The sequence below is a fragment of the Salvelinus alpinus genome, chromosome 6, assembly GCF_045679555.1.
Source record: "Salvelinus alpinus chromosome 6, SLU_Salpinus.1, whole genome shotgun sequence".
Lineage (NCBI taxonomy): Eukaryota > Metazoa > Chordata > Actinopteri > Salmoniformes > Salmonidae > Salvelinus > Salvelinus alpinus.
This window is the reverse complement of record NC_092091.1, coordinates 59,751,541-59,771,058: the sequence shown is the minus strand read 5'-3', so window position 1 is coordinate 59,771,058 and position 19,518 is coordinate 59,751,541. Positions and strand designations below refer to the sequence as shown.

At 42.9% G+C, this 19,518-nt stretch overlaps 3 protein-coding genes across 3 annotated transcripts in view; 2 read left to right on the top strand and 1 right to left on the bottom strand.

Annotated features, from left to right (window-relative positions):
• The window catches only part of LOC139579022 (cytochrome P450 4V2-like), a 62,814-nt gene extending 43,677 nt beyond the window's left edge, over positions 1-19,137 (top strand). The window contains exon 12 of the transcript XR_011675663.1: positions 19,032-19,137. The gene's annotated coding sequence lies outside the window, so the exon portion shown is untranslated. The remainder of the gene's footprint in view (positions 1-19,031) is intronic.
• LOC139579023 (NACHT, LRR and PYD domains-containing protein 3-like) overlaps positions 1-19,518 on the bottom strand; it is a 72,667-nt gene that overhangs the window by 32,501 nt on the left and 20,648 nt on the right. The window lies entirely within an intron of this gene.
• Positions 8,635-19,137, top strand: LOC139579021 (cytochrome P450 4V2-like). The gene is made up of 11 exons (XM_071407231.1): positions 8,635-8,908; positions 12,705-12,817; positions 13,539-13,624; positions 14,066-14,256; positions 16,037-16,106; positions 16,369-16,495; positions 16,760-16,933; positions 17,023-17,125; positions 17,740-17,874; positions 18,184-18,363; positions 18,743-19,137. The coding sequence occupies exons 1-11, from the start codon at positions 8,650-8,652 to the stop codon at positions 18,910-18,912; spliced, it is 1,608 nt and encodes a 535-aa protein (XP_071263332.1). The 5' UTR covers positions 8,635-8,649; the 3' UTR covers positions 18,913-19,137.

Here is a 19,518-nt window from a genome sequence, read left to right as displayed (position 1 = left end):
TGACATTTGACTAAATGGACCCAGCATGTTTTCGCACTATACTATCAAAAAAATCAAATCAAATTTTATTAGTCACATACACATGGTTAGCAGATGTTAATGCGAGTGTAGCGAAATGCTTGTGCTTCTACTTCCGACAATGCAGTAATAACCAACAGTAATCTAACCTAACAATTCCACACTACTACCTTACACACACACACAAGTGTAAAGGGATAAAGAATATGTACATAAAGATATATGAATGAGTGGTGGTACAGAACGGCATGGCAGATGCAGTAGATGGTATAGAGTACGGTATATACATATGAGATGAGTACTGTAGGGTATGTAAACATAAAGTGGCATAGTTTAAAGTGGCTAGTGGTACATGTATTGCATAAAGATGGCAAGATGCAGTAGATGATATAGAGTACAGTATATATACATATGAGATGGGTAATGTAGGGTATGTAAACATTGTATTAAGTGGCATTGCTTAAAGTGGCTAGTGGTACATTTTTACATAATTTCCATCAATTCCCATTTTTAAAGTGGCTGGAGTTGGGTCAGTATGTTGGCAGCGGCCGCTAAATGTTAGTGGTGGCTGTTTAACAGTCTGATGGCCTTGAGATAGAAGCTGTTTTTCAGTCTCTCGGTCCCTGCTTTGATGCACCTGTACTGACCTCGCCTTCTGGATGATAGCGGGGTGAACAGGCAGTGGCTTGGGTGGTTGTTGTCCTTGATGATCTTTATGGCCTTCCTGTGACATCGGGTGGTGTAGGTGTCCTGGAGGGCAGGTAGTTTGCCCCTGGTGATGCGTTCTGCAGACCTCACTACCCTCTGGAGAGCCTTACGGTTGTGGGCGGAGCAGTTGCCGTACCAGGCGGTGATACAGCCCGACAGGATGCTCTCGATTGTGCATCTGTAGAAGTTTGTGAGTGCTTTTGGTGACAAGCCGAATTTCTTCAGCCTCCTGAGGTTGAAGAGGCGCTGCTGCGCCTTCTTCACAACGCTGTCTGTGTGGGTGGACCAGTTCAGTTTGTCCGTGATGTGTACACCGAGGAACTTAAAACTTTCCACCTTCTCCACTACTGACCCGTCGATGTGGATAGGGGGGTGCTCCCTCTGCTGTTTCCTGAAGTCCACAATCATCTCCTTTGTTTTGTTGACGTTGAGTATGAGGTTATTTTCCTGACACCACACTCCGAGGGCCCTCACCTCCTCCCTGTAGGCCGTCTCGTCGTTGTTGGTGATCAAGCCTACCACTGTAGTGTCATCCGCAAACTTGATGATTGAGTTGGAGGCGTGCATGGCCACGCAGTCGTGGGTGAACAGGGAGTACAGGAGAGGGCTCAGAACGCACCCTTGTGGGGCCCCAGTGTTGAGGATCAGCGGGGTGGAGATGTTGTTACCTACCCTCACCACCTGGGGGCGGCCCGTCAGGAAGTCCAGGACCCAGTTGCACAGGGCGGGGTCGAGACCCAGGGTCTCGAGCTTGATGACGAGTTTGGAGGGTACTATGGTGTTAAATGCTGAGCTGTAATCGATGAACAGCATTCTCACATGGGTATTCCTCTTGTCCAGATGGGTTAGGGCAGTGTGCAGTGTGGTTGCGATTGCGTCGTCTGTGGACCTATTGGGTCGGTAAGCAAATTGGAGTGGGTCTAGGGTGTCCGGTAGGGTGGAGGTGATATGGTCCTTGACTAGTCTCTCAAAGCACTTCATGATGACGGAAGTGAGTGCTACGGGGCGGTAGTCGTTTAGCTCAGTTACCTTAACTTTCTTGGGAACAGGAACAATGGTGGCCCTCTTGAAGCATGTGGGAACAGCAGACTGGGATAAGGATTGATTGAATATGTCCGTAAACACACCAGCCAGCTGGTCTGCGCATGCTCTGAGGACGCGGCTGGGAATGCCGTCTGGGCCTGCAGCCTTGCGAGGGTTAACACGTTTAAATGTTTTACTCACCTCGGCTGCAGTGAAGGAGAGCCCGCAGGTTTTGGTAGGGGGCCGTGTCAGTGGCACTGTATTGTCCTCAAAGCGGGCAAAAAAGTTGTTTAGCCTGTCTGGGAGCAAGACATCCTGGTCCTCGACGGGGCTGGTTTTCTTTTTGTAGTCCGTGATTGACTGTAGACCCTGCCACATACCTCTTGTGTCTGAGCTGTTGAATTTCGACTCGATTTTGTCTCTGTACTGAGACTTAGCCTGTTTGATTGCCTTGCGGAGAGAATAGCTACACTGTTTGTATTCGGTCATGCTTCCGGTCACCTTGCCCTGGTTAAAAGCAGTGGTTCGCGCTTTCAGTTTCACGCGAATGCTGCCGTCAATCCACGGTTTCTGGTTTGGGAATGTTTTTATCGTTGCTGTGGGTACGACATCGTCAATGCACTTCCTAATGAACTCGCTCACCGAATCAGCATATTCGTCAATATTGTTGTTGGACGCGATGCGGAACATATTCCAATCCGCGTGATCGAAGCAGTCTTGAAGCGTGTATTCAGATTGGTCGGACCAGCGTTGAACAGACCTGAGCGCGGGAGCTTGTTGTTTGAGTTTTTGTTTGTAGGCTGGAATCAACAAAATGGAGTCGTGGTCAGCTTTTCCGAAAGGGGGGCGGGGGAGGGCCTTATAAGCGTCGCGGAAATTAGTATAACAATGGTCTAGTGTTTTTCCAGCCCTGGTAGCACAATCGATATGCTGATAGAATTTAGGGAGTTTTGTTTTTAGATTAGCCTTGTTAAAATCCCCAGCTACGATGAATGCAGCCTCAGGGTGTGTGGTTTCCAGTTTACAAAGAGTCAGATAAAGTTCGTTCAGGGCCATCGATGTGTCTGCTTGGGGGGGAATGTATACGGCTGTGATTATGATTGACGAGAATTCCCTTGGTAGATAATGCGGTCGACATTTGATTGTGAGGAGTTCTAGATCAGGTGAACAGAACGACTTGAGTTCTTGTGTGTTGTTATGATGATCACACCACTTCTCGTTAATCATAAGGCATACCCCCCCGCCCCTCTTCTTACCGGAAAGATGTTTGTTTCTGTCGGCGCGATGCATGAAGAAACCAGCTGGCTGCACCGACTCCGTTAGCGTCCCTTGAGTTAGCCATGTTTCCGTGAAGCAGAGCACGTTGCAATCCCTGATGTCTCTCTGGAATGCTACCCGTGCTCGGATTTCATCAACCTTATTGTCAAGAGACTGGACATTGGCGAGTAGTATGCTAGGGAGTGGAGCGCGATGTGCCCGTCTCCGAAGCCTGACCACGAGACCGCCACGTTTTCCCCTTTTTCGGCGTCGCACAGGGTCGCCGGCTGGGATCAGATCCATTGTATTGTGTGGAAGGCAAAACACTGGATCCGTTTCGGGAAAGTCATATTCCTGGTAGGAACGATGATGAGTTGACGTTAATCGTATATTCAGTAGTTCCTCCCGACTGTATGTAATGAAACCTAAGATTACCCGGGGTACCGATGTAAGAAATAACACGTAAAAAAACAAAATACTGCATATTTTCCAAGGAACACGAAGCGAGGCAGCCATCTCTTTTCGGCGCCGGAACTGTATAGGACATGGCGTCTGTACTGTATAGGACATGGCGTCTCCTGCCACACTGTTTCATGGAATTGTATGTTTGTTGTAGCTACCGTTTTATTGCACAGTCTATTTTTAACCCTTGAGTTTGGTTATATGATCGTCAAGCCTATTCAAACGATTAGGGGACAGGACCAGGATCTATAACGTAGGACAATGTCACTTGTACAGCGTATTGGCAATTAAAAACTGTGTTAGCACAGAAACCCCGGGTTCATTTGATGTAGAACAGGGTAGGCAACTAGATCGGGGGGCCGGAACATACAGTAATTATATTTATACACTGCAAATTGACCACATCTAAGCCCAAAAAGTGATTTGTATTTGAAAATAACAATTTTATATGTTGATTACATTGAGACACGATCAGGTCTCTTTTTAAAAATTATTCATAGGAATACTTGGGAACAGATTTCCTAAATTAAACACATGTTTAGCTGAATTCTTGACTTCAGTCTTTTTTGACCGAAAACAAAAAAAGTTATAACTTTGGGGGACCCCAAAAAAACACTTGAAGGACGGTTTTTGCTCGCGGGTTGTCTATTGCTGACCTCGATGTAGAAGGTATTGGCCATGTTTGAGAGCATCAATTCTGCTGAGTCGCTGATCATTGACTGATCTACAAATCATAATGAGTAGTTATTTACAAGGTGATTTGCAGATCACTGACAGAGTAGATCACTGACTTAACAAAATGCTTTGAAATGTGGTTTCATGGTCAATTACAGTAGGGTTATTTTACAGGGTTACTTTAGTATTGCTAGCAGGAGTATTACAACTACACTGTAAAATAACCCACTATTGCACACATTAACCATGTAATGTTCTCTTCATAACCAAAATGTCAGATGAACTTAGAACTTTAACAAACCTACATATTCTTATTTTTCCACTGTGGGAAATGCTTTAATTAGGTCATTTCAGGTTAAGGGTTTGGGACAACTCTATATTAAATATATTTGTTTCAGCACTTTTGTACACTTATTGAAAGTTCGAATTTTGTTTAATAGAGTATGGTTCAACAAAAATCTCTTTGTATTTGTCTCATGACACCTAGTGTTAATTTGAGTGAACTGCAAGTATATTTGAACACACTCTTTTTCCCATCTGTATGCTGTTCAGCATGTCTTTAAAGTTTTCAGTAAAATTGGATTCTTGACATTTGTATTATTAGTTAAAATTAAACTTTGTGAAAAAATAAACAAATTAACTGAAATCCTAAATCCTCTGCCCTCAAGTGGTCGAGAAAAAGCTAGGTTTTAAATGTGACATTCTCACATTTTATTTTTATTTTGAGGAATAACTTAAAAAATAAAAAGGCATTCCAAAAACTAGCCAGCTTCTGGCAACATCCTTAAAACTAACTTCAGGAGCTATGGGACCCTGAAAGTAAGCCATTGGCATTTGGGTCACTTAAAACATTCCTTAACTTGAATTTTTTTTTAAAGAAGAGGAATAACTAAACTTTGCCCAATTTAAAGAAAGAAGGAGGCTTACTTCAAGGGTTTGTGGATTAAGGAAGGGAGGAAAAAGGGATAAACACTGTCCTTTCTCACACATGTGTTTTGGATTTATATTAGTAACAACCTCATTCACAGGCTAATTGCTAATGAGATACAGCTGGTAGATTAACCTTCTCCCCTTGTTCAATTGATAATGAACACTCCCACTGGGCACAAACATAATATTAAAATCTAGTTTTGATTTACAATTGGTTGAGTTGTCAATGTCAAATCAACAAAAACAATTCACCATGTCATTGGATTTAGGTTCAAAGTTGGGTGGGGAGAAAAATAAATGTTTCCAAGTTGATTCAACGTCATCGCATAGATTTTTGGTGTCGAAATGACGTGGGAACAACATTGATTTAACCAGTTTTTGACCAGTGGGTTATTAGTTACACGATCATATTTTCATTCATAAGCAGTCAGTAATCCATCAGTTCTGTATTATACGCTACATGATGTTACCCTATTTGTATATGCTTGGGGACACACATTGGACTATGTTTATTTATTCGGATCTCTCTTTTAGCCCACCAAGGGCTAGCCTTGCCAGAGTCCTTTATGTGTGTCAGAAATGTTTGGAAATAGTATAGAGCAGGGGTCATCAACTCTTACTCCACGAGATCCGGAGCCTGGTGGTTTTCTGTTCTACCTAATAATTAATTGTGCACACCTGGTGTCCCAGATCTAAATCAGTATCTGATTAGAAGGGAACAATTTTAAAAATCCAGTGGAACTGGCTTCCAGGTCCAGAGTTGAGTTGGTGTGGTATAGAGTATGGAAATGTACTATTGATAAAAATACATCCTAAGATTGAAATGTTCTCTTGTGTGATATCAAAAAGTACTTCCAAGAGGTCTGGACCTTAAGACCTTAGAGGCCCAAATGACGCTTACGCTGCCGGGCTGCTAGTTCAAGCCCAGGCCCCCTCCCACCTTGGATTCCAAAGTGTCCAAGGCCTTCATTGGAAGTCCAACACCCACCCTATTTGTTTTGGGGATTGCAAGTGGGCCCCTTTTCCTGATTTTGATACTTTTTCAAGCTTCAATCATAGCTCTTCCCCCTTCATTCGCTACAAAAGTAACACCCTTTTTTTAAGAGCATCTCACGGTTGCTTGCCAAGGGGGCCTGCATCCTAAACAAGTTGACTGTATAAGTATCACTTCAGGGGTACTCGTAGGGGTAGCCTACCCGATTCTGACCAACCACTGACCAAGGAGCATTACATGGTCAGTGATTGGACATCTTTCCATAATTACACAGAACTTTTTGTTTGCTATTGTGAAAAAATGAGACCCTGAAGCAAATGTATATTTATGAGTCAATATTGGACCACCACCTAACTAACCAAGATGACTGTGGATATCGGTGCTGATTGGTTCGATCGTTTTGGTCTTACTCGTGACCATATTGACCAGCGTCTTCACCTGGCAGTTCCTCAGCAGCTCTGCACAGATGGACCCAGATGAAGCCAATACCAGGGATAAGTCAAAGCTACCCGTTACTGGGCAGTGCTCTGTCATTTAAAGGTAATGCGAGAGGTTAGGTGTATATATATATTTTTTTTTATATAAGAATATTGAGTATTTTGAAGAGGGTGTGCTTTTTATCAATTTAGCACTGGGGAACTTCTAACCATGAAGACTTCAATTATGCCATCCATAATATCTTTAGGAACTACTTTGTAGCATTAAAGAAAGAAAATTAATCAATTGATTCAAAAGATATGTGAATACAATATCCAATTTGAACGGTGAATCACTTCAATCTGTTTGTCCCAAATGTCCTAGAAATGAGGCTGTTCTCATTAACACAATATATTGTTTGCATTGTTGCTGTATGGAGATTCGTTGCACGGCAACTTATTCAGACCTGGTGTGACTGTTAAATATTTTGGAGGGCCCCCCACTTTAAAGATGCAATCTGCAGTTTATACAACAACAAAGCGGTCAAGCTGGCACTGTTTTGGTAAAAATCTGATTGGGCTGGAAAATGTAACCACTCAACTTTAGAGACATAGCTATGGATTCAAGGACTGACCATCCATGATATAAAAATTATAGTTTTAACCATGTTTTGGTTTATAACTGGCTGTGAATTAAACGTTGCTGTGTTATCATAGGGAGTTACCATCTGAGTGTGTGTGCACGTGTATCTATACCTGTCTGTGTCTGTGTGCATGTTTACATTTGTATTTTACATTTTAGTCCTTTAGCAGAACGACTTACAATAAATAGCGAGTGCATACATTTTCATACTTTTTTTGTCCTGTGTACTACATGTGCGTGCATGACAGTACAAAATACTATCCCTTGAACATCCAGGTTTACCTCTTACCCCCTCCCAACTGGTTAATCATTCATAACTAGAGGCCAGAGAATCAGGGAAAAGTGGGGAACAGGTCAGGATTAAAGTCCACCTGATATGAGGTGTAGCCAGCAGGTCTCAGACATTCATTCGGAGGTTGTTAAGGCCACGTACTACCCAGAGATGGCGATAGTTTTGGGGGCTTACACGTTGGGGCTGCTGGGGATGAGCCTCTTCGTTTCAATGCTGACCTACGCCACCTACCAGCTACTCAGCAGTTATCTGTATAAATGGAGGGAGATGAAGCCCATACCAGAGATTGAAGGCACATACCCCCTCATAGGGAACGCACTGCAGTTCAAATCCAACGCCGGAGGTGAGAGAGGAGAGGTTATGAGGGGGGGGGGGGGAGACGAGAAGGGTATTTTGAAGAGGGGTTGCTTTTATTAGTTTAACATTTGGGTTCAAACCATGATGACATAAATGATGCCAGCCTTTCCATAATAACTTTAAGAAGTACTTGTTAACACAAGAAAGAAAATTAATCAATTGATTCAAAAGATATGTGAATACAATATCCAATTTGAACGGTGAATCACTTCAATCTGTTTGTCCCAAATGTCCTAGAAATGAGGCTGTTCTCATTAACACAATATATTGTTTGCATTGTTGCTGTATGGAGATTCGTTGCACGGCAACTTATTCAGACCTGGTGTGACTGTTAAATATTTTGGAGGGCCCCCCACTTTAAAGATGCAATCTGCAGTTTATACAACAACAAAGCGGTCAAGCTGGCACTGTTTTGGTAAAAATCTGATTGGGCTGGAAAATGTAACCACTCAACTTTAGAGACATAGCTATGGATTCAAGGACTGACCATCCATGATATAAAAATTATAGTTTTAACCATGTTTTGGTTTATAACTGGCTGTGAATTAAACGTTGCTGTGTTATCATAGGGAGTTACCATCTGAGTGTGTGTGCACGTGTATCTATACCTGTCTGTGTCTGTGTGCATGTTTACATTTGTATTTTACATTTTAGTCTTTTAGCAGAACGACTTACAATAAATAGCGAGTGCATACATTTTCATACTTTTTTTGTCCTGTGTACTACATGTGCGTGCATGACAGTACAAAATACTATCCCTTGATGAACATCCAGGTTTACCTCTTACCCCCTCCCAACTGGTTAATCATTCATAACTAGAGGCCGGGATATCAGGGAAAAGTGGGGAACAGGTCAGGATTAAAGTCCACCTGATATGAGGTGTAGCCAGCAGGTCTCAGACATTCATTCGGAGGTTGTTAAGGCCACGTACTACCCAGAGATGGCGATAGTTTTGGGGGCTTACACGTTGGGGCTGCTGGGGATGAGCCTCTTCGTTTCAATGCTGACCTACGCCACCTACCAGCTACTCAGCAGTTATCTGTATAAATGGAGGGAGATGAAGCCCATACCAGAGATTGAAGGCACATACCCCCTCATAGGGAACGCACTGCAGTTCAAATCCAACGCCGGAGGTGAGAGAGGAGAGGTTATGAGGGGGGGGAGACGAGAAGGGTATTTTGAAAAGGGGTTGCTTTTATTAGTTTAACATTTGGGTTCAAACCATGATGACATAAATGATGCCAGCCTTTCCATAATAACTTTAAGAAGTACTTGTTAACACAAGAGAGAAAATAAATCCATTGATTCAAAAGATTTGTGAATCAAATTTCCCATTTGAACGGTGAATCCTGTTAATCTGTCCTAGAAATGAGACTAGTTATAAACCCAATATATTGCCTGCATTGTTGCTGTACTGAGACTCGTGTAAATGTGACCGTCTTCACAATCCATGCGGCGCATCACAACAACAATGATCACGCTACACATTAGTAACTTCTTCTGTGGTTTATCTTCTTCCGTTCCTGATACCGCACGGCAAAGCAATGCACAAGTTGGAAAAACTCCAATGCATACAACACTGCACTGCATCCTTGTCTGGCAGATGAGTCGCAACTGTGCGAATTTGCCTCCCATTGGAATGAATGGACTTCTGCTGGAACACATACAGTTTGACACAACTGGTGTGCACGAGGCTTGTAAGCCTCATTCACATTATGTCTGAGCAGTCCATTGCGTTGCGCCGGATGTCATTCATTTCAATGGGGTCCGTTCGCAATGGAGTGGTATCACAGCAGCAACATTGTGCTATCTCAGCGCCCCCTTGCGTTGAAGGCTCTGTTGCGAAACGGATTCTGCATACGATTCTTTTTTCCCCAACTTTGTGTCGTCTTTAGCGCAGCCAGAGTCTGTCAATAGAACAGGAAATTACCAAACCACAGAAGAAGATGAAAATATGTGGTTTTCGGTGATGGCTTTATGGGATAGCTAGCAACTTGTAAACAATTACCCATTCCTATAAGTGAATAATATTTTAATAGTAATGTTAAATAATACACAGTGGCTGTTAACCAATTATATTACATGACTGTTGCCTCTCATTTAAGTTTATTGTGATGGTACTGACATTTGTTTTTGATAATTATTAAGTGGAGGTTGCTAGCTACAGTATCGTCAACCTAGCCTTGCTTTTAGCTAGCTAGCTAATATGTACGCTAGCGTGACTAGCTAGAAGTTAGAGAAACAAGTTGAGAAAAAGTAACTTGACAAAACATGTTTTATTATCACCTGAAACAATATGTTTATCCTGTCTTGAATGAAAAGGTCATATTTTGCAATCTCCCAAAATAAATGTGATCTCTGACGAGAGACTAGCCTCCATCTTGTCTTGCGTTGTGAAACCCTATGCTCTCCGTCCAGTAGCAGGACGAGACTGCGTGAAAACGAAGTATGGCGTAATGAGATGTATACGGGGCATTAGACCTTGTGACTGTGAAATACATTAGAGGGCCCAACGTTACGGGCAAGGAATGGGCAACCAACTATTAAAGCTATGGTTTGAAAAGCTACTATTAAAAAGCTACTATTAAAGCTATGTTTTTTTCTTCTTCTATAACTTCATAAAGAGGAAGCATCGATCTAGATTCTAGAGAATTATAAATGTGCAGGGCAGCATTGTAAGCAACATCTAAAATGAATCTTTCCAAGTGAAACATCACAAATGTATTCAATATTTGTCAGTATGTGTGTTTGTTTGCACATTTAAGTGTTTCTGTGTGTATGCATGTGCATGACAAACAGGTCAGGATTAAAGTCCACCTGACATTAGGTGAAGCCAGCAGGTCTCAGACATCCAGTTGGAGGATGTTTATGCCACGTACTACCCAGAGATGGTGATCGTTTTGGGGGCTTACAATTTGGAACTGGGGGTGAGCCTCTTCTTTGCAATGCTGACCTACGTCACCTACCAGCTACTCAGCATTTACCTGTATAAATGGTGGGAGATGAAGTCCATATAGGAGATTGAAGGCACATACCCCCTCATAGGGATTTCACTGCAGTTCAACGCCGGAATTGAGAGTGGAGAGGAGACGTGGGAAGAGAGTAGCGAGGAGACGGGAAGAGAGAGGAGAGGACAGTAGTTTAGGGAGGGGAGATTCGAACACTCACTCAATCATTCAGTCATTCATTGCTCTCCCAATCTACCTACATACAGTTGAAGTCGGAAGTTTACATACACCTTAGCCAAATACATTTAAACTCGTTTTTTCACAATTCCTGACATTTAATCAGAGCAAAAATTCCCTGTTTTAGGTCAGTTAGGATCACCGGTTTATTTTAAAATGTAAAATGTCAGAATAATAGTAGAGAGAATTATTTATTTCAACTTTTATTTATTTCATCATATTCCCAGTGGGTCAGAAGTTTACATACACCCAATTAGTATTTGGTAGCATTGCCTTTAAATTGTTTAACTTGGGTCAAATGTTTTGGGTAGCCTTCCACAAGCTTCCCACAATAAGTTGGGTGAATTCTGGCCCATTCCTCCTGACAGAGCTGGTGTAACTGAGTCAGGTTTGTTGGCCTCCTTGCTCGCACACACTTTTTTAGTTCTGCCCACAAATTGTCTATAGGATTGAGGTCAGGGCTTTGTGATGGCCACTCCAATACCTTGACTTTGTTGTCCTTAAGCCATTTTGCCACAACTTTGGAAGTATGCTTGGGGTCATTGTCCATTTGGAAGACCCATTTGCGACCAAGCTTTAACTTCCTGACTGATGTCTTGAGATGTTGTTTCAATATATCCACATAATTTTCCTGTCTCACGATGCCATCAATTTTGTGAAGTGCACCAGTCCCTCCTGCAGCAAAGCACCCCCACAACATGATGCTGCCACCCCCGTGCTTCACGGTTGAGATGGTGTTCCTCGGCTTGCAAGCCTCCCCCTTTTTCCTTCAAACATAACGATGGTCATTATGGCCAAACGGTTCTATTTTTGTTTCATCAGACCTGAGGACATCTCTCCAAAATGTATGATCTTTGTCCCCATGTGCAGTTGCAAACCGTAGTCTGGCTTTTTTTATGGTGGCTTGGGAGCAGTGGCTTCTTCCTTGCTGAGTGGCCTTTCAGGTTATGTCGATATTGGACTCGTTTTACTGTGGATATAGATACTTTTGTACCTGTTTCCTCCAGCATCTTCACAAGGTCCTTTGCTGTTGTTCTGGGATTGATTTGCACTTTTCGCACCAAAGTACATTCATCTCTAGGAGACAGAACGTGTCTCCTTCCTGATCGGTATGACGGCTGCGTGGTCCAATGGTGTTTACACTTGCGTACTATTGTTTGTACAGACGAACGTGGTACGTTCAGGCGTTTGGAAATTAATCCCAATGATGAACCAGACTTGTGGAGGTCTACAATTTTTTTTCTGAGGTCTTGGCTGATTTCTTTTGATTTTCCCATGATGTCAAGCAAAGAGGCACAGAGTTTGAAGGTAGGCTTTGAAATACATCCACAGGTACACCTCCGATTGACTCAAATTATGTCAATTAGCCTATCAGAAGCTTCTAAAGCCATGACATCATTTTCTGGAATTTTCTAAGTTGTTTAAAGGCACAGTCAACTTAGTGTATGTAAACTTCTGACCCACTGGAATTGTGATACAGCGAATTATAAGTGAAATATTCTGTCTGTAAACAATTGTTGGAAAAATTACTTGTGTCATGCACAAAGTAGATGTCTTAACCGACTTGCCAAAACTATAGTTTGTTAACAAGAAATGTGTGGAGTGGCTGAAAAACGATTTTTAATGACTCCAACCTAAGTGTATGTAAACTTCCGACTTCAACTGTATGTATCTACTATCTACCTCAGATAGTCAGAAGCTTGAACTAGTGAATGACTTCAGAGTTCTCTTTCTTTGGTTTCAGATTTCTTCCGTCAAGTCATTGGCTACACAGAGCAGTTCAGGGACTCCCCACTGTTGAAGATTTGGATCGGACCCGTACCCTTCCTCCTTCTGTTCCATGCAGAAACCATTGAGGTAGGCTATTAAATCAAAGAATTGACTTGAATCAACTTGATGCATAACACCTGAATGTTTTACAAAGTGTTTACACATGGTGAAACATACAAGTTGGTGTCACACTTGTTTTGAAACCTCAACATTTCTGCCTACTGAACACTACATCGTTTCACTCCGGAGATGGAAATCTACTCTCCATAAATAAGGTGGTAATTACACCACATACAGGTAGCCTGACAACCGATATATGGTTACTGCTATCAAATATCAAACCCTTCTGGCCTGCTGTATTGGGTTTAAGCGTGCCAATGCAAACATGGACTGTATTGAACACTAAATCAAATCAACGTATTTGTCACGTGCCGAATACAACCTTACAGTGAAATGCTTACTTACAAGCTCTTAACCAACAATGCAGTTTTAAGAAAATACCCCCCAAAAAGTAAGAGAAGAATAACAAATAATTACTGATCAGCAGTAAAAAACAATGGCGTGGCTATACAATACTAGAGTTGAATTTTCCATAAAAACATAATTTACTAAAGCAAAAATAATTAACTTTAACAATTATTTTTATAAGTAGTTGGGGTTTTAAGTTTTTATGCATTTGCTGTTAACTGTCTGTTGATGATGCCATGCCAATGACCAACGTTCCCTCAGAGAAATAAATCAACTATATTCGATTCTATTTTCTGTTTGATTCTCTATTTGATTCTGTTTATTCTATTCGATTCTGTAGACGGTTCTTAACAACCCTGTTCATATGGACAAGGCCTATGCTTACAAGTTCCTGCACCCTTGGCTCGGCACTGGTCTACTAACCAGGTGGGTGTTTCAAAACAGATCTCATTTGAGAAAGATCAAACGTATATATGCATTTGAGACAACGGAAAATATGTATTATAACGCAAGATAGGAACTTGGAATTCTTAGATAAGCCTTTGACAATTCTTGGGAAAACACTTCCTTTTTTTTTATGACAAAGAACAATACATTCTGAGAAACGGCAATACTTTCCAGTCAACACATTTCCTCCATATTTTCTGAACTCCATCGTTTGTCTATCTCTCACACGGTCTCTCTCTGTGTCACTTGTTCTGCATCTCCCTCTCTCTTCCTCCCCTCCCTTTATTTGTCTGTCTGCCTCACCCTTTCTTTGTCGCCCTCCCTCTCTTTTTCTCTCTGTCCCCCTCACCCCTCACCCCTCTGTCTCTGTCTTCCTCTATTTCTCCCCCCTTCCCTCGCTCCCCACCTCCCTCTCCCCAGCACGGGGGACAAGTGGCGGCGGCGGCGGAAGTTGCTCACCCCCACCTTCCACTTCTCCATCCTGACGGAGTTCCTGGAGGTGATGAACGAGCAGGCCGAGGTGCTGGTGGAGAAGCTGGACAAGGAGGCAGGCAAGGGCCCCTTCAACTGCTTCAACCACGTCACCCTCTGTGCCCTCGACATCATCTGTGGTGGGTCCGGGTCTGGATGTGGGGTGTTTCTAGTGGGTCCAAAGGCTCATTGGGTTAAAAAGATTTCCCATTCTTGTGGCCATATAAAATCAACAAAAAATATACAGTGGGGAGAACAAGTATTTGATACACTGCCGATTTTGCAGGTTTTCCTACTTACAAAGCATGTAGAGGTCTGTAATTTTTATCATAGGTACACTTCAACTGTGAGAGACGGAATCTAAAACAAAAATCCAGAAAATCACATTGTATGATTTTTAAGTAATTCATTTGCATTTTATTGCATGACATAAGTATTTGATCACCTACCAACCAGTAAGAATTCCGGCTCTCACAGACCTGTTAGTTTTTCTTTAAGAAGCCCTCCTGTTCTCCACTCATTACCTGTATTAACTGCACCTGTTTGAACTCGTTACCTGTATAAAAGACACCTGTCCACACACTCAATCAAACAGACTCCAACCTCTCCACAATGGCCAAGACCAGAGAGCTGTGTAAGGACATCAGGGATAAAATTGTAGACCTGCACAAGGCTGGGATGGGCTACAGGACAATAGGCAAGCAGCTTGGTGAGAAGGCAACAACTGTTGGCGCAATTATTAGAAAATAGAAGAAAATGGAAGAAGTTCAAGATGATGGTCAATCACCCTCGGTCTGGGGCTCCATGCAAGATCTCACCTTGTGGGGCATCAATGATCATGAGGAAGGTGAGGGATCAGCCCAGAACTACACGGCAGGACCTGGTCAATGACCTGAAGAGAGCTGGGACCACAGTCTCAAAGAAAACCATTAGTAACACACTACGCCGTCATGGATTAAAATCCTGCAGCGCACACAAGGTCCCCCTGCTCAAGCAGGCGCATGTCCAGGCCCGTCTGAAGTTTGCCAATGACCATCTGGATGATCCAGAGGAGGAATGGGAGAAGGTCATGTGGTCTGATGATTCAAAAATAGAGCTTTTTGGTCTAAACTCCACTCGCCGTGTTTGGAGGAAGAAGAAGGATGAGTACAACCCCAAGAACATCATCCCAACCGTGAAGCATGGAGGTGGAAACATCATTCTTTGGGGATGCTTTTCTGCAAAGGGGACAGGACGACTGCACCGTATTGAGGGGAGGATGGATGGGGCCATGTATTGCGAGATCTTAGCCAACAACCTCCTTCCCTCAGTAAGAGCATTGATGATGGGTCGTGGCTGGGTCTTCCAGCATGACAACGACCCGAAACACACAGCCAGGGCAACTAAGGAGTGGCTCCGTAAGAAGTATCTCAAGGTCCTGGAGTGGCCTAGCCAGTCTCCAGACCTGAACCCAATAGAAAATCTTTGGAGGGAGCTGAAAGTCCGTATTGCCCAGCGACAGCCCCGAAACCTGAAGGATCTGGAGAAGGTCTGTATGGAGGAGTGGGCCAAAATCCCTGCTGCAGTGTGTGCAAACCTGGTCAAGAACTACAGGAAACGTATGATCTCTGTAATTGCAAACAAAGGATTCTGTACCAAATATTAAGTTCTGCTTTTCTGATGTATCAAATACTTATGTCATGCAATAAAATGCTAATTAATTACTTAAAAATCATACAATGTGATTTTCGGGATTTTTGTTTTAGATTCCGTCTCTCACAGTTGAAGTGTACCTATGATAAAAATTACAGACCTCTACATGCTTTGTAAGTAGGAAAATCTGCAAAATCAGCAGTGTATCAAATACTTGTTCTCCCCACTGTATATCAAAATTGCTACCAATCTTGCAATAAATATCTCTGCATATGATTTTCCTTTCAGAGACTGCAATGGGGAAGAAAATCTACGCTCAGAGTAACTATGACTCAGAGTATGTCCGATGTGTGTACAAGTGAGTCCTCGTCTTGAATGCAACAAACAGATGTTGTCATGCCCGGTTTTGTTTGGAAGTAGAGGGTATTGACTGCCAACCATTGCTCACTGTCCCATCTCTCTCTCTCTCTCTCTCTCTCTCTCTCTCTCTCTCTCTCTCTCTCTCTCTCTCTCTCTCTCTCTCTCTCTCTCTCTCTCTCTCTCGTTGGTAATAGAGTGGAATCAAATTGCATCATATGAATATAATTTTCTCTACCTTGCATCCCTCCTACTGTCCCCAGGATGAGTGACATCATCACACGGCGACAGAGGATGCCGTGGTTCTGGCCCGACTTGTTTTACAATTACTTTGGCGAGGGCTGGGAGCACAACAGGAGCCTCAAGGTCCTCCACTCCTTCACCTCCAATGTGAGTCATCAGTCAATCTAAAAGGGGCTTTCGACTACTTAGCTGCACCCAGGGATATAAGCTGTCATCCATCAGACCTCATCCATCCAGCCAAGGGCCTGTTCAGAAGGATGACCATTACAGAATGTTCAGATAGAAATGTATTGTGTAGAACATCAATGATTGTCTGTATGATAGAATGAGAAATCCTGTCAGCTCTATTCATTATATTTCTATCTGCAATGTTCAGAAACATGTCAAATGTTTTCACTGAAAACACCCCAGGTCATCTACGAGAGGGCGGAATACATCGCCTACATCGAGTCGGACAGCGAATCGGACCAGGGAATGAGGAAGAGGCGGGCCTTCCTGGACATGCTGCTGAAGACCACGGACGAGGAGGGCAACAAGCTCACCCACCAGGACATCCAGGAGGAAGTGGACACCTTCATGTTCAGGGTCAGAGGTCAAAACCACTATCACACGCTCCATGTGGAATGTGTTCCAGATTTATCATTGGTGTAATTTTTATTGCCCCCGTCTTGCAGGGTCATGACACTACAGCCGCAGCCATGAATTGGGCCATTCACCTGCTGGGCTCCCATCCAGAGGTTCAGAGGAAGGTTCAACAAGAGCTTCAGGAGGTGTTCGGTAATCCCCCCCTCTTTTTAACCCTAGAATAGCCAATTATGTGCTTTGGTAGTCACATGATATGTACCCACATGGGACTTCCTTTCCCAGACACATACATGCCGCTAGACCATGGGCTCTGCAGGAAGTACTTGGTAAAATCTAATCCCATAGTCTCCCGTCACTATACTCGCTTCTCTTATCAAATGACGTCACTTTTGGTTCTCATCCACCTTGACTCTCGTTCAAATCCTTCTCTCACAGGTCAAAGTGAGTTCAAGCACAGTGGGAAAGTGTGGAAAGTCTCACCAAAGCAAAATTATTTAATGAACTGAATTAGGTTCTGTGGCATATCAAAATTGGCTGTTGTATACAGTAATAGCCTGATTTGTGAAGAGTTTTTGGAATGTCTTCCATCCCTGCCATGGCAGACCTGGCATTCAAACAAGCATTCAAATATTACCATGACGAGTATCTCTGACAGTAGATGCGGGTTCGGTGTAGTTACTATGATCGATGACAGAAGAACATAGCATCCATTCCTGTACCCCCATTCATAGCTATGTCCGATTGCCCCATCACCACAGAACATATATAATGGGATGTAACCTGCATTCTTGTACCCCCGTGTTCAGGTGTGTCCGACCGGCCAATAAACACAGAGGACCTGAAGAAGCTGCGCTACCTGGAGTGTGTCATCAAAGAGTCCCTTCGCCTGTTCCCCTCCGTCCCCTTCTTCGCCCGCAGCATCTGTGAAGACTGCCACATCAGTGAGTGACATGAATGACACATTCTTAACCATTAATGTTTATTTCAGTCTGTCATTAATTTTCTAACTTATTTAAATTTACAGGATTAGCTATACACTACTTTTAATTAATACTAATTAATGTACATATTCACAATGGGTGGCCTGTGCCATATGGAAGAGGAACCTAAAACCTTGGTTTATTCAGCGCCTTTCCATTTCAGTCATCTTGTTTAATACTTTTTTGTGGTTGTGTTAATTAGTTAATTTATTCACATGTACATTTTGTGGACCTAATAACCTAACTTGTTTCACATTTTTATACCTGTAGATGGTTTCAAGGTTCCCAAAGGTGCCAATGCCATCATCATGCCCTACTCCCTTCACCGCGACCCGCGCCACTTCCCCCAGCCTGAAGAGTTCCGCCCGGAACGCTTCATGCCTGAAAACTGCATTGGGAGACATCCTTATGCCTTCATCCCCTTCTCTGCTGGACTCCGCAATTGCATCGGTGAGAACAGGAAACATTCAAGACATTCAACTGAATAGCGCTTAAAGTACAAACATTTTAGAACATTTGTAAATCAACATCATTCCATTTGAGATCAACGACATACGATTTGTCACGTTGCTGTAGAATATCACTCGTATTTATCAATCTCAGGCTACCTTTTATCACCTTGGAACATAGACTTTTTACGACAGTGGGCCTCTAAACGTGTGTCCGGTGAGGTTGTCATCCTCACATGCTCTCGCTACTTTAATAATGGTTACAGATTAAGGTTAAAGACAATAAGGCATTTGAAATGGTGAAAACAAAATGGACAATTTAAAAGTGTGTTCGATGAGGATGTCATCCTCACATGCTTTGGTTACATCCCTACCCCCAGGTCAGCGATTTGCCATGATGGAGGAGAAGGTGATCCTGGCGTCCATCTTGCGCTACTTCAACGTGGAGGCGTGTCAGAAGCGCGAGGACCTCCGTCCACTAGGGGAGCTCATTCTTCGCCCCGAGAAAGGCATCTGGATCAAACTTGAGAAGAGGAAGCAGCAGCACTAGATCATCTAGGGAACTGTTTGAATACTTTAAAAGAGACCATTTCTTCCTCCCTCTGGAGTAACCGCTGATCTAACACTAATTGATAGGTATAAGTAAATAGTTATAGCACAATACTGTAGTAGTTATAGCACAATACTGTAGGTTTCTACTATCCAGGCAGGAAGGAAGGAAACATTCTTAAAGTATTTCAACAGGGCCGAATAAAACCCTTAACCCATAGGCTTACATTGTGTTTCGTGTTCTCTCTGTATTACAGGAATATCAAAAACTCGCAACTGCATAACTCGCAGAAAGTTCTTGTAATCGTCATAAACAGGTTTCTGATTTCCAAAATCGTTTGACTTCAGATAGGTCTTTTTATTTTATTTATGGAGGCTGGTGGGAGGAGCTATAGGAGGACGGGCTCATTGTAATGGCTGGAATGAATTACATGGAACAGAGTCAAAGGTGGTTTCCATAGTTTTGTGTTTGATACCGTTCCATTTAATCTACTCCAGCCATTACAACGAGCCCTTCCTCCTATAGCTCCTCCCACCAGCCCCCACTGCTTCTGAGGTACAGACCATATTAACACATAACTATACCACCAAGAATACTTACCCTATC